Source organism: Giraffa tippelskirchi, chromosome 12 (genome assembly GCF_054371585.1).
Source record: "Giraffa tippelskirchi isolate mGirTip1 chromosome 12, T2T-mGirTip1v1.2.pri, whole genome shotgun sequence".
In the NCBI taxonomy this organism is placed as follows: Eukaryota; Metazoa; Chordata; class Mammalia; order Artiodactyla; family Giraffidae; genus Giraffa; species Giraffa tippelskirchi.
In genome coordinates, this window is record NC_137286.1 from 4990324 (window position 1) to 5011495 (window position 21172).

At 61.0% G+C, this 21172-nt stretch overlaps 2 protein-coding genes across 3 annotated transcripts in view; one reads left to right on the top strand and one right to left on the bottom strand.

Annotated features, from left to right (window-relative positions):
* On the bottom strand, nt 1–19604 carry SLC25A47 (solute carrier family 25 member 47). Of its 2 annotated transcripts, none has more exons than XM_081549730.1 (8): nt 19109–19604; nt 8201–8331; nt 6532–6666; nt 4241–4284; nt 3852–3923; nt 3013–3195; nt 1155–1488; nt 1–818 (listed from the first exon to the last, which is right to left on the bottom strand). In XM_081549730.1, the coding sequence occupies exons 3-8, from the start codon at nt 6557–6559 to the stop codon at nt 538–540; spliced, it is 942 nt and encodes a 313-aa protein (XP_081405856.1). In that variant the 5' UTR covers nt 6560–6666; nt 8201–8331; nt 19109–19604; the 3' UTR covers nt 1–537. The 2 variants fall into 2 exon arrangements, with proteins under 2 accessions (XP_081405856.1, XP_081405855.1); XM_081549729.1 differs by lacking the exon at nt 19109–19604 and adding an exon at nt 18414–18518.
* The window catches only part of SLC25A29 (solute carrier family 25 member 29), a 13239-nt gene continuing 10768 nt past the window's right edge, over nt 18702–21172 (top strand). Inside the window, exon 1 of the mRNA XM_081549728.1 lies at nt 18702–19014. Coding sequence (XP_081405854.1) covers nt 18981–19014 — 34 coding nt within the window. The 5' untranslated portion in view covers nt 18702–18980. The remainder of the gene's footprint in view (nt 19015–21172) is intronic.

Genomic DNA, 21172 nt, shown 5'->3' on the forward strand with positions numbered 1-21172 from the left:
CAGCCTGAGAAAAACGTTTTATTAGCAACAGCTCCCCGCTGAGTCCTGGCTCTGCGGGCAGAGCGGGGGGGACCAGGCTTCACACCAAGCTCCCGGGGCTGCCCGGTTCTGGGACCGAGCAGGCGGGCGCCTGACGGCCGTGCCCAGGTCCCAAGCCTGAAGAGCGGCCCGCACCGCAGGGAGAGCTGACTGAGGAGGGGTGGGGTGTAGAAGGGGGTGTCAGGCAGACACAGGGGTGCCCTGAAGACAGGCAGGCGGGGAAGGCTGAAAGGGAAGCCAGGGACGGACCCACTGACCAAATGCACAGACGGCCCTGGGCCAACACATCCTCATCCCTGGGCCCACCCTCTCCTCCCTGGCTCTGACCCTCAGGTCAACCAGTCCATTGCCAGGCGGGGAGGCTCTGGCAGTGCTGAGGGGTAGTAGCCCCCTGGGTCCAGACCCTTGCACTCCCCTCCGCCTCCTCTAGCTCCTTGCGGCCCCCCTGGGAGCTCTTGGCAGGTTGGCCCCGCCCCCGGGGTGGGTGGGGGACACCAGCTATGTGAGCAGGCCCCGTGTGAGCCTCAGCACGGCCTCGTAGGCCACGAACACCACCATGTTGACAGGGAAGGCACGACAGCAGTTGAGCAACAGCCCCTTGAAGAGCACGCGTGGCCCCTCCTCCCGAACGCTGGTCACCACGCAGTGCAGGAGGCCCCGGTAGCGCTGCTGGCCCCGGCCGTCTGCCTGCAGGCGCGCCTTGATCACGTCCATGGGAGTGGCCACGGCCCAGGCCAGCGTCCCGGCACACCCACCCGCCACCAGCACACCCGAGACATCTGCGGGGAGAGCGCATGCGTGCCTCAGTTAGAAGCCGCACCGGGGAGACGGCAGGGGGCGCGGGAACCCAGGCCAGGGCCTCCTGGCCGTGAGGGTGCCCTGGGCTCTCGCCACCCATGTGACCTGTCCACCGCCACCCAGAGCAGGCCTGTCCTGACTCGTGTTGGGGTCCACAAGCATCTCACCTGGGGGCCACGAGCATCCCCACCTAGGGGCCCTGGGGGCCAGTGCAGCCTCAACCTGTCTCCTCTCGAGGCCACAACGCTGGCTGAGCTGACCACCCCCCTGCACACACCCCCACCCCGCACCATCCCGGACCCCAGGCCCCCGCTCACCTGGCCGGCTGCGGCCAGCGGGAGTCAGCCACTCACAGAGAATGGCGTACGAGAGGAAGTAGGTGGCAAAGGAGTGCCCGTCCCGGAAGAGCAGGGCTGAGCTGCCCTTGTAGAGGCCGCACAGCCCCTCCTCCCGGGCCACCGTGGCCAGGCAGTGCAGCGGCCCGTGGTACTTGGGCCCGGGCGGCGGACCCGCGGCGGGCACGGGACAGGTGGGGGGCCCAGCCAAGGGCACCGAGGGCCCCGAGGCTGAGGGCCGCCGCCGCTGCTGCTGTGCCTGCGTCTGCGTCTGCAGGCGGACCTTGGCCACCTCGGTGGGCGAGGTCAGGAACACCTGGGGGAGTGGGGCACGGTGAGGAGGCAGTGCCGCCCACGAGCCCTGCCCCGGGGCTCCCTTACCTTCCGCGGCCCACAGTGCCCTCCAGGGGAGCGTGAGCCCCGGGAAGCTCTAGGCTTGCCCACGGGCCACGGTGGGGCGGGTTCAAAGCCAGCTCTGCCCACCCAGCCGGAGCCAGCCCTTCCTTCAGCTGCACATCCCCTGCTGGCAGAGCACCCGATACACAGTAGGTGTCGGGTCAGTGTGACTCCAGTTCATGAAAGTGCTCGGTCTCATCATTCATCTGTTCATGACTGCTGCTGCTAAAGCACTGTGGGCTGTCGGTTGTGTCCGACTCTGTAAGACCCCACGGACTGTCGCCCACCAGGCTCCTCTGTCCATGGGATTCTCCAGGCAAGAATACTGGGGTGGGTTGCCATTTCCTCCTCCAGGGGATCTTCCTGACCCAGGGATTGACGTATTAATGTGTTATTTAACTAACGCATCAATTAACTCTTGATGAAAGTGAAAGAGGAGAGTGAAAAAGTTGGCTTAAAGCTCAACGTTCAGAAAACTAAGATCATGGCACCCGGTCCCATCACTTCATGGCAGATAGATGGGCAAACAGTGGAAACAGTGTCAGACTTTATTTTTCTGGGCTCCAAAATCACTGCAGATGGTGATTGCAGCCATGAAATTAAAAGATGCTTACTCCTTGGAAGGAAAGTTATGACCAACTTAGCATATTAAAAAGCAGAGACATTACTTTGCCAACAAAGGTCCATCTAGTCAAGGCTATGGTTTTTCCAGTGGTTATGTATGGATGTGAGAGTTGGACGGTGAAGAAAGCTGAGCACCGAAGAATTGATGCTTTTGAACTGTGGTGTTGGAGAAGACTCTTGAGAGTCCCTCGGACTGCAAGATTCAACCAGTCCATCCTAAAGGAGATCAGTCCTGGGTGTTCATTGGAAGGACTGATGTTGAAGCTGAAACTCCAATACTTTGGCCACCTAATGCGAAGAACTGACTCATTTGAAAAGACCGTGATGCTGGGAAAGATTGAGGGCAGGAGGAGAAGGGGACGACAGAGGATGAGATGGTTGGATGGCATCACCGACTCAATGGGCATGGGTTTGGGTGGACTCCGGGAGTTGGTGATGGACAGGGAGGCCTGGCGTGCTGCGGTTCATGGGGTCGCAAAGAGTCGGACACAACTGAGTGACTGGACTGAACTGAACTGAAGAGTAATACAACACAATGTGAGCATTGACAACACTAACATGTTAATACCATGGCATCATTTTACTCATACTACTGGCTGCCATCTCGTGAGTGCTCCTACTGGTTAGCCCCCCAGGCTGGGGGCTTCACATGTGTGACCTCAGCACGCCTCTTATAGATGAAGAGACAGAAGCTCAGGGAGGCCCCCTAGCCTGCCCCCGGTTACCAAGTCAGCTGCGTCCTCAGCTACAGTCCGCCAGCCTCCATCCACCTCTCCCCCCAACTGGGGTCCCCCAACCCCCTCACCCTGCCCCTACTCACGCGGACGAGGCCAGAGGCAAACCCCGAGAGCGTGATGTCGGTCTTGGCGGGCTTGGCGTCGGCGCTGCCGTAACGGAACCGGCAGATGTGTGCGAGGCAGTGGCGGTAGGTGCCGAAGGACACGGATGAGACCAGGGACACGGTGCACACGGGCAGCGAGAGGCCCCTGTAGAAGCCCCGCACCTGGCGGCAGGTGCAGAGGACCCGAGGCCCGAGTCAGGCCGGAGGCCCGGCCAGCAGTGGGGGCAGGAGGTACAGCTGCCCTTGGGGCCCCTGGACCAAGGAGCGGCTCTCACCTCTCACCCCCCCGTAGTGGGACCTCAGCAAGGCAGCCTCAGTTTCCTCAGCTGTAAAGTGGGGATTGTAACACCCCGGAGGCCAGGCCCGCCCTGGGGCTGCTGTGACGATAGTGGTGCTGGACTAGCAGCTTGGCCACTGCTATTTCTCTTTCGCTCCCCTCAGGCCTGCACCAGTTCCCAAGTTCACTTTGACAAGTGTCCCTGAGACCCCTCCTCCAGATGGGCCTCTGAGCTGGACCCCTGGTGACTCCACCCAGCAGTCTTTGAGGGGTGCCCCGCCTGGTGAGTCCTCCTCTGACCTTTGAAGTCCCAGATGCCCCCTCCAGACCCTCTCCTGGAGGCAGGACCTCACTCTGAGCGCCTCCTATGTGCCAGAACCACAACTCTCGTCCTCAGAGGAATTCGGGGGGCTGGTACAGCTATTCGCGTTTGGAAGGTGTGAGAACTGAGGCTCGGAAAGGAGCTCAGGATTGCCAGGCTGGCTGGTGAGTGGCGGCCCCAGAGTCCACCCCCTGCCCATGACCCTGGCCCCGGGCCTACCCGCTCTCGGTGATACGTGTCCCGGACGCAGGCCCAGATGCCCGTGTACTTGGGCTCCGTCTGGATCCTGACCTGTGGGAGAAGTGGGCTTCAGGAAGGGGTGGCTCCAGGCCTGGGGCGAGGTCAGCAGGCCCCGGGGGAGGGCAAGAGCCAATCCCTGATGGTCGCAGCCATGCTGTGGGCAGGGCAGTGACAATACCCCCCTTTAAGGTGAGCGACCTGAGTCTCAGCAGGGAGAAGGGGGCACTGATGGCCCTAAGTACCCAAGGGGAGGGTGGAGAGAGACGGGGTCTGACCAGCAGGCTAGAAAGTCCTTCAGGCCATAGATGGGAACCTAAGCCCAGGCAGGGACCTTGGGGTGGGTGGCAGGGGCCTGGCAATGACCGTACCTTCACCGTGTCCAGGGGGTAGCCCACAGCAACACCGCAGACACCTGTCAGAAAACCAGGGGAGCTGGTGAGGAGAGCAGGAGACTGAGCCATCTCAGCGAAGGAGAGGGACCCTGACCATGCTCCCACTGAGAGAGACCCCACAGGCTCTTCTTGTCCACACCATGTCTCAACAGTGGGGGAGAGCAACCCCCATTTTACAGATGAGGAAACTGAGGCTCAGAGAGGTAACATGATGTCAGCCAGGCTGCCGGTGGTCTCTCCTTCTGAGTCTTGGCCCACTGGACCCTCCTTCTGAGAGGCAAAGGTGCTCCACAGCCTCCCCTCCGGCGTCACATTTCAGAAGAATTGGTCTGTTTGCTGGGCCCTGTCTCCTAGTTCATGCTCAAGCCTCAGTCTGTGAAGGGTCTGTCTGCAAGCCAGGAGGCCGTTGCACCTCATAGCTGCGGGGGGTGACGGAGCGGGCACAGCCCAGGCAGAGGCTGCAGGGGGAGAAAGCCCAGGTCACCAGGCCTCTGAGAGGGATTGCTGGAAGCACAAGTTTGCATGAGACGGAGTAGAACTCGAGGCTTCCTGGACCAGGGCTCTCTGCCTCCTGCCAAGAGGACAGGTGCCACCTTCTTTCCCTTTCTCCTTTCCTAACACCGGGTTCTCAAGGTCCAAGCCCCTGGCACTGCCACACAGAAGACAGAGAGTGGGCAGGTCCCTGGGCTTTCATCCTGGGAAGGGGGGGTTCTCGGTGAAGGCTACCTGAAAACAGTAAGTCATGTGGGGGCTGTGCCCTATTTATAATGTATCCCAGGACTCAGTAAATATGTGTGAATGAAATAATAAAGTGAATGAATGAATGAGTGAAGGAACAAAAAGAATTAAGCCAAAAAATGACTCACTGACTTGAGGAGAATTACCTTCCTCGACCCTTACATATGGGCTTCCCAGGTGGCTCAGTGGTAAAGAACCCGCCTGCCATGCAGGAGACATGGCAGGAGCCACGTGTTCAACCCCTGCATTGGAAAGATCCTGTGGGGAGGAGGAAATGGCAACCCACGCCAGCATTCTTGCCTAGGAAATCCCATGGACAGAGGAGCCTGGCAGGCAACAGTCCATGGGGTTGCAAAAAGTCGGACACGACTGAACGACTAAGAATGCACGCAGGCACAACCCTTACATATACCACACCAAACTCCTATTCATCCATCAAAACCCTGCCACACCATCACCTCCTCTCTGGAGCCTTCCCTGACCCCCATAATCTGGGCTGCCCCTGTGCCAGAAAACACATTGGTCACATGGCTGTCACAGGGCTTTGCTACTATCCAGAACTCGAGTTCCTCAAGGAAAAGGCCCAGGTCTGAATCCCTATGTCGCAGAAAGCAGGAACCCTTTCCACCCAGGCCTTCCCGGGGCTCTGGCAGGAAGATGTGGGACTCGGGAGCCCTTCCTGCTGTGAGATCCCGGGCAGGTCAAGCCCCAGCTCCTTAGGGGGCTGACGTCCAGGGAAGCAGTTGGCCTCAGGCCCGGCCCCCAGCGAGGACCTCAGACAGCCCACTGGTAAGGACGGGGCCCAGGTCATTCCCGTCCTCAGCACTGCCCACCTCTTCTGAAGAGAACACCCCATGCTATTCCTAGAAGTATTGATGAGCAGCCCCTGCTGTTTCACAAGAGGACAGAGGTCAAGGGCGCCTCACCCAAAATAGCCTGTGCGAGCTGAGCTGGGAGGATCACAGCCCGTTCCTGGATCCGGCTTTCACAACAGCCTTCTCTCCAGAAGTGAGAACAGGCTGGGGGCCCAGCCAGGTGGGGATGGGCCCACGGGTGCACACAGCCAGGGAGCCAAGGGGGTGCCAGGCTCATCCGGGACCCTCCCCCACCATGCCTCTGCCCTCACAGTCAGACCTGTGGGTCCCCACCGTCCACCCTCTCCTGGAGCCTCTCGTCCCGTCCTTCTCCATGCGTATGACTCCCAGCCTCCCCCTGGCCAGGTGGAGAGACCACCCACCCTCTGCACCCCCACCCCTGCCCCCGCCCAGCCTCCAGGCTGAGCCCTCCAGGCTGGGACAGAGTCACCCCCACCCAGCTCCTCCTGGGCTCTGGGCTGTCTGCCTTGTGATCTCCGGGGAAAACTCCTCTCTCCTCCCAGCACCCATGGCCCCCCGCCAGGCACCGGCCACTTCCTGGAGGCCTCAAACCTCACTGCTGCCCCGGAGAGAGCGCCCCCTTTCAGCCCCCCTCCACCCCGGTTCCTCCAGGAGCAACAGCCCCCTCTGAGGCCCCACGGTGCCCACTCTTACCTCCGATGGCTCCAGCAACAAAATCCATGGACAGCTTGGGTGTCGGGGAAGGCACAGGGGTCAGGCTGCCTGAGAGGTCGGTCTGGGGCCACCACCAGGGTGGCTTCCGAAGCTCCCCGCAGGCTCCTTGCAGACCTTAAATACCCGCGGTGGGGGCGGGGACAGGAAGTTGGAGACTGCTGACCAGTGGCCCCAGAGGCAGAGGCCGTGCTGGGCAGCAGGCAGGTCAGTGCCCACCTGGATTCCCTCCCACCTACCCCAAAGGACCCTTGTCCCAGTGCCCTCGGGATCCAGGTGTCGGGAAGTGTGTGAGAGGCCACGGGTGACGTCAGATTCAGAAAGCAGGATCACCGCGCCCACCAGCTGCAGGCCTGGGCTTCAGACCACCCCCTGGGGAGGCTGTGACGCCCCCCCATCTCTCCAAACCCAAGCTCAACCCTTATCCATCCCTGGGCTTCCCTGACTCCCCTGGAGTTGCTCCTGTCTGCGTAACCGTCAATGCTCCCTCACTTATTCATTCAACAAACACTCTCGGAGTTGAGGCTGCGCTTAGGCAGCCCAGTCCCATCCCCAGGGAGCTCCAGCTAGCAGGGAAGGAGTGGGGGCAACGGGCCACCAATGACAAAGCCTCAGGGAGGCTGGCCAGGGCCTCCTGTGAGCAGCCCAGACACAGGCCAAGGTCCCCTCCACATCCTTCACACCACCCTGGGCCCGACTCCCCTTGCTGCTTCTATATCCATCTCCGTGTGCCCAGGGTTCCAGCCAGATCCAACTCTGAGTCCCCAGCACCCAGCATGGACCCAGCTCTGAGCAGGGCTCGCTGAGCAAGGGGACCAGGGGCCAGGGCTCCCGACCTGGCCTTTAACCAAATCAGGGTGCTCCTAAAGGGGAAGCCACTCCGATAAGAGGCTGATTCCATCTGCTGGTCACTGGGAACCACATAAAGGATGGTGACCTCTCCCTGGCCATGCCCCTCACTTTAGTTATCCAAGCCCTTCTTCTTCACCATCTCAGGGCGTCCTTGTCACAGACCCAGGAGGAGGCAGGGCTGATGGTCCCATTTTACAGATGGAGCCACTGAGGCCCAGAAAAAGGATTCATCCAGGGCCAAGCAGGCAGCAGGGCCAGATTTGATCACCGGATACCTACCCAACCAGCCCCTCTCTGATGCCGCGGGCCAGGCCCTGAGGCCTATGAGCCCTGCCCTCAAGACTCTCACCGCCCATGTGACACAGGAACGCAGCCCTTCATGGACACTGAAGTTCAGGGAGGCTGTGCACTTGCCCAGGGTCACACATGGTGCGTGTTCTGCCAACCAAGAAGCTGGCAGGACTGGGAGAGGTGTTGACACGGCAGCCCTGGGGCAGGGGCCACGTGTCCACCTATTTCCTGTCCCCTGACCGGTGGACTGCAGGCTGACCTTGACCAGCCTCGCACTGACAGAGGGGGAGACCCGCCTCCTGCCCAGGTGTCTGTGGGGCGCGTGGGGGACACAGGCTGGCAGCTGCCACAACAGAGGACAAAGGGCAAGAGGCAGGCGGTCCAAGGCCAGTCCTGAGGCCCACCTTGACATTTAGAGAGATGCAGCCCAGCATCCAGTTAGGAGCCAGGCTGCCGGCCCTCAGATTCTAGCCCCGAGACCTTGGACGGGCCCTTGACTTCTCTGTACCTCCGTCTCAGCCTCCACGAGAGGAGTCCGGCGCCCGCGTCACATCGGGGGCCACTCGGGGCACGCTCCGGGTGTGTCCCTGTGGGAGTGGCTGGCCGAACATGCAGGCTGCATTAGTAGGAACGCAGGTTCTGGAAGGAGGGAGGGGAGAGGCCGGTTCTGAGCAGACCACATCCAGCTGGGACACTACACTACGGAGGCCAGTCCTTCAGACGGTGAGGGAGCTTGAGGCACACGGTCTAACTGAAGAAACAGGGAGCGATTGAGTTCCATGCTTCCTGCAGTGTTGGCCCTGGACACCTGAGCTGGAGCTCAGGAACCGCCATGGATGCCTTTCTCCCTGCACCCCGCATCCTGTGAGGAACCCAGTCCTGAGGGCAGCCCCTCGACATTCATGTTCAGATTCACTCCCTCTACCCATCTGCACAGCCCCAGCTTGGTCTCCCAACAGCCCACCTTGCCCATGCCCCCCACCCACGCCCCCACCCATGTCCCCCACAACCATCCCCACAACCATCCCCACAACCATCCCCCAACCATGCCCCACCCATACCTCCCACCCATGCAACAAACACTTCGTGCCTACTGCATGCCACATCCTAGGCACCAGGCCACTTCAATAAACACAGCAGTTAAACACAGCAGTAAACACAGGCAATAGTCCCTTCCCTGTGGATCTTATGATCCAGGGGAGGAGACAGACAATCAACACAAAAAATAATCTAAATAATGAGTCTGCCAGAGAGCAGTCTGTGCCAATGAGAGTCAGAGCAGGGAGGGTTGGGATCGGGGGTGTGAGGGCAGCCCTAGGTGGCATGAGACAAGCGTGTTTTCTCGATCACTGTCGCCAAGTTTCACACACCCTTTGCCTCCTGAACAAACATGCCCAAACTACCCTTCGCCGCAGCAGAAACAGAAAACATGCCACCTCACTGTTGAGGCTGCTCTGTGCAGGTCTGAACACGTCCCCAGCCAGCTCTGAGCTGCTGGCAGGTAGGGCCAGGCTGGATCTGTCTCTGAGCCCACAACACCTGGCCCATGGTGGGCATCCTGGGGAGAGTGGCTGAATAAATGCGTGAAAAAAATGAGTCAGTGAGTGGATGGGTGGATGGACGGACAGATGGTCAGAAGGACTGACAGACGGAAGGACAGACGGATGGAAACGTGGGTGGATGGGTGGATGGGTAGATAGATGGTGGATGATGGTTGGATAGACAGATGGATGAACCCAGGGCAGAGTCATCTGCGCCACCTGACCCAGGACACGGCAAGGAAGCCCCTTGGTAGCAGGTGGGCAGGGGTTTGGGCTCAGGAGGGGTTGTGGCTCTTCCCCGACATTGTTTGGGGGAGACAACTGGCCGTCTCAGCCTGGATTTGGCTCCTGGCTCCACCCCTCCCAGCTGTGTGACCTTGGGCCAGTGGTGCGACCTTTCTGAGTCTTGTGTGCATGGCTGGAGTCAGAGACCAGGGCACTCGCTGGGGCCACCCCGTAGGGTCACTGTTACGAGCAGCAAGCTCAGCTGTCTGCTTCCTCCTCCAACAGCAGAGCCTCGCTCACCCCGCGTGGCCCCAGGAGGCCCAAGGGAGGAATTCCGAGCGGTCCTGTAGGGGGAGACAGACACACGGCACAGACACCAGGACCCCCAGGACAAGGGGTGCAGGCCTCACCGGACATGGTGGGGGGCTGCAGGCCAAGATGCCACGGAGGAACCTGATATCCTAAAAGGCGTGCTTACACTTTATAACAAGAGGGATAACTTCAAGTTTTTAACAAGACATCCAGACCAAAGAGACGCAGCCGGCATGGAGGCAAAGGCCCCGCCTCCCGGCAGGACACAGACAGACACATCTTTTTTCGCTATTTTGTGACTTGCTGCCTTTCCTTCTCAGCTCATCCGGGACGCCATGCACCTGGGGACTCACTCCTTCTGCGCGTCCACAGAGCCCGTGAGGTGGACCAGGAGGCTGTGCCAGGCTGCCTGGGAGCGTGGCCCTCACCCTGAGGGTCTCTCTGTGAGGTCCCCCGGGGCCTCAGTGTCCTTGTCTGTAAAAGGGCAGCTCTGTTGCCGTCTACTCGGAAGGCTCTGGGAGGACTAAGGGTCAGCCAGCCCTAGACTCCTGGAGCCAAACCTGTGGCTCTTGAGTATCAGCGTTATGGGATTTCCCTGGAGGCCCAGGGGTTAAGACTCCCTATGCAGGGGAGCACAGGTTCGATCCCTGCTTGGGAAACGAACATCCCACAAGCCACATGGTGCAACCGAAATAAAGGAATAAATATCACTGTTACGATGTAACTTGTGGGTGATGTGAGGACAGGCAAGTGGAATACGCCTGTACATTACAGAAAGTGCTCCAGGAATTAAGCTTCGGCGCCTTTGTGTTTCAATGAGTACGTTCTCAGAGGGGCGTTCGCTGGGTCAAACACCCCTGAACAATTTACATTTATTTATTTCTTTTCGGCTGGGCTGGGTCTTTGCTGTTGAGCCCGGGCTTTCTCTAGCTCTGGCCTAGACGGGGCTACTCTCTCTGTGGTGTGAAGCCTTCCCATTGCGGTGGCTCCCCTTGTTGCAGGGCACCGGCTCCAGGGGCACCGGCTCCGCAGGCGTGGCCCACGGGCTTACTGCCCCGCGGCCTGCGGGGTCTTCCTGGACCGGGAACCTAACTCGTGTCCCCTGCACTGGCAGGCGGATTCTTAACTGCTAGGCCACCAGAGAAATCCACCTGAACTATTTTTACCTATCATGCACTTTGCCATCTTGGCAGGATTTGGAGGGGCAGGGCTAGGGGCAGTGGGACTTCCAGGCAATGAGTCCAGAGTGGGCGCTGGGACACTGGGCCAGCTCCAGAGGTGGGTATTTCCAGAAAATGGGGCTCTTTGGCAAGACCTGGATGAGTTCAGGAGACTCTGGAGGCTTCCTGGCTCACTCTGTGACCCTCTAAGCCTCCGTTTCGCCATCTGTAAAATGGGACGGGAGACAAGTTTGTACGCTCAGGGGCTTGGCGCCTGCCATACTCTGCCTGCATCCCATGACGCCCCGCTGGGTGCTGCAGACCACACAGCCACAGGCAGGAGCTGAGGCTGCACCCACCTTCGGGTGGGGGAGCATCTCTAGGGTGCGACTGGTTTGCAGGGGAGGGGGTGGATGACCCCCTACCTGAGACCTCCCAGACACCCTGGCCTCCCTCTGACATCCTGATGGGTTAGAGCCCTGGCTCCTAGGGTCTCAGGACCGCAAAGCATACGACAGGGCGTCCCCAGCCTGTGCCTCCACTGGGGCAACAGGGCCAACAGGAAGGGCTGCCCTCAGCTCCCCCACTCCCACGCCCCGCAGCAGCAGTGTCTTCATATCTGAGCTCAGCACAGAGCTCCAGGCCCCTGGAGCCATCCCCGTGTTACAGACGAGGACACTGCGGGCCAGAGAGCAACAGTGACAATTAGGGGAAGACCTGGAATTTGAGCCCAGCGCTGCCACGGGTGGCACTGATTAACGTGACCCCGTGACTCAGTTTTCCTATCTGAGAACAGGGACGACAGCCACCTGAGGCAGAGCTAACACAGGTAAGGACTTTGAAGGCTCCCCGGCACTGGTCAGCAGACGGAGCAGAAGTGACCCTTGGAGTGTCAGCCAGCAGCCGCAGGCCTGGGCCAGCGGTCAGGTGCCTCCAGTCCTGCTGTTTTCCCACCCACTCCCTGGCCCATCTCTTCAGTTCCCAAATGCCCAAGCCGTAACCTAAGCCCTTCCGGTCACTTCGTGCAGCCCCTCCTGCTTTTCAGCCCCCTGTGACCCCTTCAGCAGATGCACAGGAGGCATCCCTGGGGCCCACTGGCTGGGAGGTTCTCTCCAGGATCAGGTAACCTCTGACACCATGAGATCCAAGGCCCCGGAGGACGGAATTGAGGAATGAGGCTCTCGTCAAGGCAAGGCCTGAGGCCTATCAGATCTGCTGATCTGGGAAGGGAAGCTATTGACAGCTGTCAATAACTCATTCCTTCATTCCAGGGCACACCTTCTTGTGCAAATCCCATGCTGGGTGCGGGGATCCAAAAATGACTCAGAGGCTTGCCCGGCCTCCCTGCAGCCCTGGCCTGGCTGGGGAGTACATTCCTTCTCTGGTACTGCCCAAGAAATTATCCCCATGCAGAGAAGCATCTTCTGACACCAAACACTCATCGTCTCACAAGTTCTGAGGGTCAGGAGTCAGGACGAGCTTAGACGCGTGGCTCTGGCTAAGGGTCTCTCATGCTGTGGCCACCCGAAGCCATCTGCGGAGCTGGAGGAACGCCCCCTCCAGAGTGACGCACTCACAGGGCTGTTGGCCGGAGACCTCAGTTCCTGGCCTCATGGAGCTCCCCACAGGACTGCCCGCGTGTCCTCACAAGGGGCCCAACGTCCCCCGCAGTCGGGGGTCCCAGAGAGAGCAAGGGGGAGGCCGCAGGGCAGTTGTGCAGCCATGGTGCTCCTGAAGGGGGAGACCCCAGTCACAGGCAGAACTGGAGCGCTGTTGGGGGGTGAGGGGGCGTCCCCAGCATGGCTGAGACCGGCGGGCAGGCAGCGCCAGGCAAGGCTGAGAAGTAGGTTGTCGGGACTGGGGGAGGCGCCTGGAACACCCCAGCTGAGTATGTGGACACGGCTCATTGGTGCGGGCATGGCACGTCCAGTGGAATGTCCAGCAGAAGCGGTGGGCCTGGTGGGGCAGAGGCTGGGGAAGGATGGGAGGCTGGGACAAAGTGTCACGGAGAAGGAGCTGTCCGAGCGAGCTGGGAAGCCAAGACAGGCACTTCTTTTTTTATTTTTATTTTTTTTGCTACACTGTGCAGCATGCGGAATCTTAGTTCCCTGACCAGGGATGGAACCTGGCACACTTTAACAGGAAGTGCCTGAGGGCAGGCTCACCAGGGACCACCCCTCGACACACACAAACCCACTCCCAGGGACAACAGATGCTCAAAGGGGTGACAGAGGCCTGCCTGTGACCCTCTCTTAGGACAGCAAGGCCCCGAAAGGGGTTCATCTGGGAGGTAAGCCTGCCCCCCACCTCCGCCGGGGGCATGGCACAGGAGCCCGGAGTCAGGCACCCAAGGGGGCCAAGGACAGGGCTGTGGTGGGGGCTCCAGGGGGCAGAGCCGGAAGGAACAGGGTAGGCGGCAGAGGGGAGATAGTGGCATGGGCAGAGGGGTCTGTGGCCCCTGCTGGGCCGCCTGGGTGGGTGACTGCCCGAGGCTGGGCCGTCAGGACTGAGGAAGCCACAGGAGGAAGGAGGGACACAGCTAGGGAAAGCCCGTCCCACCAGAGAGGTTCTGGAAAGGGAAGCTCGGGCTTGGGTTCCGAGAACCGCGGCGGGCTCCTGGGTTCCAGGAGGCCCTTCTCTCAGCCCTTTCTCTGTCCCCTCCAGCGCTCCCCAGCCCCAGGGCACCCGCCTGCCATCCCAACACACATTCCCTGCCCAGGGCATCACCCCGCCCACTCCCGCCCCACTGCCAACTCCACCCACACCACCTCACCCTGCCGCCCCAACCCCAGCCCGGGCAGGGGCACACTGCCCTCCTCTGGCCACTGCCCTGTGTGCCCGCTCACGCTGCCCGACAGCCCCAGACCATCTGCTGGTCCAGCCATCCCCCCACCATGACAGTGGGCGCCCCCAAAGGGCACTGCCCCAGGCCTGCTGGCCCCTTCGCTGACCCAGGGGCCTGGCTCCACGAGGCCTGTGGGCAGCAAGCACATCCCGTGTCCGCGCTTGGCTGAGCCCCTCTGTCCTGACCCATTGTCCCAACCCCAGCTGGGGTCCACCGCTGTGGCCTTCGGTGTCTGGGGCACCCCCGGGCAGATCTCTTTAACTCTATTTTTACACCAGAAGCACTGGCCGTGTCTATTTATATCACTCCCCTTCTTGAGTTTCTGGTCATCTCTCAATCTGGCCAGAGCCTCCCTCGCTTCGGCCTCTCGGTCCACTCCCTCCACGGCCAAGTGGGTGCCAAGCGAGCAGAGACCACAGCTGCCCTGGGGACTCGGCCCTGGGGACCACGGTGACTGTGTCCAACTGAACGAAGATGCCAGGAAACCGCACGGCGTGGTGCCACTTTCAGGATGATGAAACTCAACTGAGAGACATGAACTCTGCAAAATCCACCCAACAGAACGCTGAGCATCGCTGACTCGGGAAGGGCCACCAGGACAGGGACTGGCTGTCCCCAAGGGGTCCCAGGCCCTCCCCTCTTTGAGGCACAGAGCCGACTCACTCACTGGGGAGGCTGAGTCAGTCCTGGAGTGGGCTGGACCTGAGGCCAGAGGGACATCCAGATGGAAGACGTTTATCCTCCGGGAGAAAGACCCGTGGGGCAGAGCCAGCTCATCAGCACCCCGTGCTGGGTCCAGGTAGACCCCAGGCACAAAGCCACCCCCACCCCACCGTGTTCACTGCTGGGTCTTCTACACAGCCAGGAGGGGTGCAAGTGGAGACTGGAAAGCAAAACTGAGCCAGAGATCCCCAAACTTGTCCTGGGAGACAGTCTCCATCCCTGAAGAGGCCGGTTTCAACGCAGGTTTTACCCTCACCTGCTCCTTGGCTCTGAGGCCAAGGTGGGGCCTTGAAATCTGTACTTTTAGCTGTCTCCCTGGGAGACTCCAATCCCAGAGGCCTGGGGGGACCTGTGGCCACAGGGCAGGACAGTCCAGAGCCCAGGCCTTCTCACCCCCTGCTGTGTGCCAGGCCCTGTTTAGTGTTACTTAAAGATGATAAGGTCTCCGCCCTGGTGGAGCGAACATTCTAGAGGAAGAGAGGTGTTAAACATTTACAGGAACATGCAAAGTCATTCTAGGAGCTGGGGCAGAACAGGGCGTGAGGTGGGGTGGGGAGCTCCGCAGCCAACCCCCTTTTGAGGAGCTGAGAGTTGAGCGGGGACTTGAGCCCTGGAGAGGACTGTACCAGGATGGGAGGAGGTGCACCCACCTCGGGGACACAGCCAGAGCAAAGGCCCTGGGGAGGGAATGAGCTTGCAGTTGTGAGGGTATGGCCAGGTACCTTGGGCTCTGAGCCTGGGTTTCATTCCAAGTGGGGGTTGTGGGAGGCATTTGACAGCCCCACTCTCCCCACCAGTCTGTGCCCAGGAGTTTTGGAACCTGTTCCAGTGGCTCCCATCCTAAAACTACACCTGCCGCGGCTGCCAGCCTCGCCCTGCACACCCTCCAGCTGAGCCCAACTCCCCTGTGGGCGGAGCCCAACACAGCCAGTGCCTCAGCCCACCCCCTACCCCACAGCCTCGCTCCCCACCCAACCCCAGGGGCCGAATAGCCTCCCACCATTGAATTCAACAGATTCCAGGGTGAGAACAGTAGCGACTTTTTTTTAAAACCTGCTGCTGTTTCTAATTTTCCCACACCCAACCTGTCTTGGGTCAGGAATTACAAATGCCCTGCAAAACAAAATCTCTGCCACACACTCTCAGTGACCTGGCCTGACCCCTGGTACCCCATGGCACGTTTCCCCTCCTTGCTGTCCCCTACTGCTTTGGCCTTGGGCCCCTCCCACCTCTTAAAGCCTGGGGTCTGAGCCCCCCTGCAAGGCGGCCTCCCCTGGGAGATGGGGAGGGTCCTGGGGCCCCGTGGAATGTGAGAAGTTTGCAAAAGCACATACTGTGCTGTAATCTTCTCAGGAAATGAAGCAGAACAGATATGGACCCCAGCGGCTGATGTAATGACGCAGGCCCATCACCTACAAACTCATTTCCTTGGCTAAGGCGTCTTCACTTCTTTCAGGTCTCCCTGCCAGCTGCGTGGGAGGCCCTGGAGGCCAGGGAGGTGGGTCTGCCCTATGCCCACTCCCGGTGCAGAGTACCACCCAAGTGAATGATTCTCAGGCAGCAGGAATCACTTTTTTAAATGCATGATTCTTTTTTTAAAAAAGTTACTTGGCCATGTCAGGTCCTAGTTGCGACTCTCGGGATCTTTCTTTGAGGCACACAGGCTCTCTAGTTGCGCCGCGCCAACTTGCTTGCCCTGTGGCGTGTGGGATCTTAGTTCCCCCATCAGGGATCGAACCTGCGTCCCCTGGGTCGCAAGGTGGATTCCTAACCACTGGAACCACCAAGGAAATCCTTGCATGATTCTTTAGGGAGGGACTGCTTTCAGGGTGGTCTCGTGGTTTAGTAAGCCAGCAGTACACCCCAGTGACCCCAGCCCCTAGCAGTGCCTGCCTTCGCCCCTTCCTCACTGCCTCCCCAAACGCTGTTTCCAGCAGACTCTGGGATGAACAGAGACCTGCCCTTGGGGTGCTCCCAGTTGGAGGTCGACCCCCAGCACCCACTGTGGGCACATCTGCCCCAGAGCCCACCCCTCTACTGATCACTTGTTAGACCTCTGTCCCCAAAGCCAACAAGCCTCAGCCTGAACACTGGCTCCCCCACTCCAGCCCCTCTCCAAGTCCTCCCTGCAGGGCGCCGCCTGCCTGACCTGTAGGATCCAGGATCCATCCCACTGCTACCTCTGTGGCTCCCCCACCTGGATGCCTGCAGGGTCTGCCCAAACGCAGCTTTCCCCAAGGAGCTTTCTGAAGCTCAAATATTGAGTGCTTATTGCGTACCAGGCCGCTGGGCAGGCCCAAGGACAGGAGTCAGGGCTCATGCAAGCTGCCCCAAGCACGACATTAACTTAAAGGCACTTGTGTTCTCTTTGTCTCCTTATCAATCGTTCCATAATAATTTGCTGACTTACTGCCCTGTTAAGGTTCTTGACTCTCCTCTCAAAGGTTGTTGACTCTCCTCCAAAAACAGATACGGAGGCTGCAGGCATCTTGCTTTGCCCCTTGAGCCCTCAGCAACCCAGGGACCCCCTGTTCCTAGAGGTGAGTCACCCGGATGTAGGTTGTCCAGTTTAAAATCCATGACCTCAAGGCCTCTGGCCAACTCCCACCTGGGTTTTGGGTCTGGGCTTCTCCTAGGTTCCACACACTTTCCTGGCTCATGAGTCTTGTCAGAAGCTGGTGATATTCAAACCCAGGCCTCCAGACCCCCAGTTCAGGGCCCACCAGCCATCACAAGCACTGGACTAGGAGTCAGCAGACCTGGGTTTGGGTCTCAGATCAATGGATGTTCTCTTTCGATTCTAAGAATAAACGGAAACTATGCAGAATCATTGGATTTAGAGGGGCCTCTGATCACCACGATAGTTACTTAATGCACCCGACAGGTATCCCCTAGTAACAAGTATATATAATCTTTAAAACCTGTCCGTGAGGTGTATATCCATGGTAACCTCCTTGACGATTTCAGAAATAGTAACGTGCAAATAAAAGAACTGTGTGAAGTGCAACCCGGAAACACCGGACTGGGTGTCCTGATCGCAAGAGCGTGAAGGAAGTTGGGCGAAGGCCTGAAGTTGTCATCTGACTCACGGTGAGGGAGAAAGCCCCTGGCCAAGCCGAGTCCCAGCCGAACAGTCCGAACTTCACGAGGTGCTGGAGAAGGGCAAGGGGGAGTCTGACCCGGACGCTCCCCAGGCAGGGGTCCCTGGCAGCGGCCAATCCCAGGGATGGGGGAAAGCGGACGCGGAGCAGAGTCGGATTCAACTCTTACTCAACCCACCCCACCTCCCGCCGCCCAGCTACCTGCGTAGACCGGATCCCAGCGCCCTCCCACTTGGCCTTCTCACATTCCCTCCCCTTCGCCAGGCGGTCCAGGCCCCGAGGCCTTCCAGAGCCGCGGCTCCGTGACCGCCCCCTCTGGCCACACCGCGCCCGATCTGGCCTCTCTCGCCTCGCGGCTCCAGGACGAGTCCAGGAACCTCCCCTCCGCACAGCTTTCCGCGGCTCCCCCAAGTTTGCACCCCGAGGTCCTGGCCACGCCCTTCGCCCCTTGCGCGGCGAGCCAGGAGGCCAGGAGCCTCAGGCCCACCGGCCGGAGGGCGCACAGACGGGGGGAGGCGGGGGGGCGAAGACTCCCCCGAAGGGGCGTTCCGCCGCTAGAGGAGTGTTACAATTAGTGTTCCAGCCTGCAGGCTTTGGAGGGTCCCGGCGCTCCACCTCCGTTAACCGCGGCGCGTCCCCATTATGCAAGCAAGGACCCTGAGCTTGGGCGGTGGAGTTGGGATCTGAACCCAGGCCCCAAGTATCCCAGGCCCCCGGTCCAGAGCGAGGGCACGCCACCCCCAGCCCCGCTGATCCGCGTCGCGCACGCCAGGAAGTTCCCCGGCCGCGCCGGCCCGGGGCTCCCCGGACGCACCGGCCACACCGTCCCGCCGCGGCGGCGCACGCCTGGCTTCCTCTCCGCCGGGGGCGGCGCGGGCGGGCGCACGAAGCGCATTCTTTGTCTGCAGCGCCTCCGCGCCTCCCCCGCCCGCCTGCCGGCTACGTGGCCCCGCCCCGCCCGCTCCCCAGGTCCGCCCAGGTCCGCCCGGCCAATGAAGCGCCGCGGCGGCGCGCGGGTCCCGGGGCGTTGTCCGCGCCTCTCTCGCCCATTGGCTGAGCTCTGAGCCCCGCCTGAGCCCCGGCCGGCTGGCCGGAGGGGCGGGACGCGCGGCCCGAGGTGAGGGACCACGGGCCGCGCACGAAAGATCGCAAAGGCCGGCGAGCCGGCCAACGAGGGACAAGCGCCCGGCAAGGAGTCGCGCGCTGAGCCGTCGCCGCCGCTGCCACCAGACCCCAGCCTGCGCGGGGCTCCGTGCCAGAAGGCGGCGGCCAGGCCGAGTTCCAGGCCAGCAAAGCAGGGAGGGTCCCCGACGGCGACCAGCCCGGCCAGGAGCCAGCGAAGGAGGACCCGGAGGAAGGCGGCTTTACCGGGGACCCGGCAATGGCGCTCGACTTTCTGGCTGGATGCGCTGGGGGTAAGGAAGCGGGCGGGTCCTGCCCAGGCGCGCGCGGGGGCCGGGGACGCCCGGTGCCCAGGGGCTAGGCGTCCGGCCTGGGAGGCCAGCTCACCTGCGACCTCTCGGCCTCGTGGCTTGCCCTGTGGCTGAGATTTCCTCCTCTGTAAGATGAGTTAGCTGTGCTCCTGTTTCACGGGATTCTTGTGGGCGTGAATTGACGTCAGGCCCGGAGGGCCCCTAGGGCGCTGTCCACCAAGGCAACTGTCTTTTAAGTCTTTCGTAGCACGTTCGGACGAGCGATCTGGGGCTCGGGGACATTACCATGGCTGCCAGGGGATCACCAGAAGGATGCCCCACCACCCTCCTCGCCGAGGCCAGCGGACGGCGAGGCTCCGAGCCCATCTCCCTCACGCCGTCCTCCAGCCTGCGCCGACCCGGAGCAGGGTCCCCTCTCTGGGCCCAAGAAGTTGGAAACTGCCTCTACCCCGTCTTCCGCAGTCGTGTGGGTGGGCTGGGGCCGGGGGCCACCGGACGACGCCCTAGTGAGATGGTCTAAAAGGCGTGGGCCTGACCCCAGGCGCCTAGTCACGCCTTGGCGCCCCGCCCCCTTCCTGCGCGGTTCTGGGGAACAGACTCCGGGGGCAGGGGGCGGGGCTGGGGGGGCGCCGTGAAAGTGAAAGTCGCTTAATCGTGTCCGACTCTTGGCAACCTCATGGCCTATACAGTCCATGGAATTCTCCCGACCAGAATACTGGAGTGGGTAGCCATTCCCTTCTCCATGGGATCTTCCCAACCCAGGGATCGAACCCAGGTCTCCCACATTGCAGGCAGATTCTTTACCAGCTGAGCCACCAGGGAAGCCCATGGGAGGGGGAAGAGTAGGCCTGAATCATCGCAGGATCTAGGCCTTGGGCTCACACGTGCATGTCCCCGGTGTGGGGCACCTTCCCCGAGGTCGGGCTGCCCTGCAGCGCTGAGGCCCTGTGTCGCCCCAGTGGACCTTGAGTCCGCCGTCTGTCTGGGCTGGCTGTGGCCTGACCGTGGGCCTCGGGCTCTGGCACTTCCCTCTTTGGCCTTTAGTGTCTCTGTTTTTCCTTGTAGAGTTAATTTATTCAACAGGTATTCATTGGGAGCCAGATTTAGCTGTCAGGGACTCAGCAAGTTGACAGAAGTGCCAGAGGACGGGCTGAGTGTCCCCAGGCCCTGCCCAGACTCTGACACTGGGCGCTTGTAAGCCTCCAGCAGGTCACCTGCCCCTTGGTGACTCTAACAAAGCTCTCAGCTACCTGCCAGCTGGCGGCTCCCTGGAGGAAGAGGAGTGTCGAGAGTAGCCTTAGGCACATAAACCTGCGTGGTGCTAGCTTCCTTAGAGGAGGCGGCTGATGCAGAAGGGAGTGTGCTGGGAAGTGACCCAATAGGTTACCCAATCAGGCCTCCAGGCCCCAGAGGTTTCCATCACGTTTCTTCCAAGCCCAGGTGCCAGAGGTGACAGGAGGGGCCAACTTCCATGGACCAAGCTGTCAGTTTCCCCCTGTCCACTCCACTCTCTGCTGTTCCCACCCACCCCTCCAGGGACCTCCTCTCGTGTCCTGCCACCAGGCTGCTGGCTCTACCCCACTCCCCGTGGGGGCTCAGTCCCAGGGCCAAGGCCCCTTTCTAGCTTCTTGAGGAGTGTGGGTTCTTCCCCCAGAGAAGCAGGATCCCTTCTGTAGTCACACAGGTGTGCTGGGAGCCGCGGGGTTTGGGGCCGGAACACTCTTGGTAAAGTCAGACCCATCCCTCCAGACACACACGGTAAAGTCACCCTGGGCTCTTGCTCACCGGGGCCCCTGCCCCATCCTTACCACGCCCACCTGGGAGAGATCCTGGTCGGGCCCTGGGTTGGTTAGCGGAAGGTACTCCACGGCCCCTAGACCTGTGGTCCTACCTGGGTCCAGGTGGACGCCTGGGGCTGGCGGTGCCTGTGCTTCCCCCGTGGTGTGAGCGGAGGTGGGCAAGGGTAGAAGGGACCCTCTCTCCTGGTATTACTTGACCCAGGAGAAACCTAGGCCCCGAGAATTGCAAGGGGGCTGCCAGGCTCGTCCCTTCCACCAGCCTCAAGGCGCTAGGGGCAGTGACCTGACTGTGCCAGGCTCAGCTTTCAGAGCAGAGGGGCCGCCCAGGAACCATGTCTGGG

Excerpts from the sequence above, each read along its gene's own strand:
- SLC25A47 (XM_081549730.1), bottom strand. The coding sequence starts at position 6,559 with ATGGATTTTGTTGCTGGAGCCATCGGAG. Across the intron at positions 1,489-3,012 it reads TTGCCTCTGGCCTCGTCCGC|GTGTTCCTGACCTCGCCCAC; the intron begins GTGAGTAGGGGC and ends CCACTCCCCCAG. Across the intron at positions 819-1,154 it reads CGCTGGCCGCAGCCGGCCAG|ATGTCTCGGGTGTGCTGGTG; the intron begins GTGAGCGGGGGC and ends CTCTCCCCGCAG.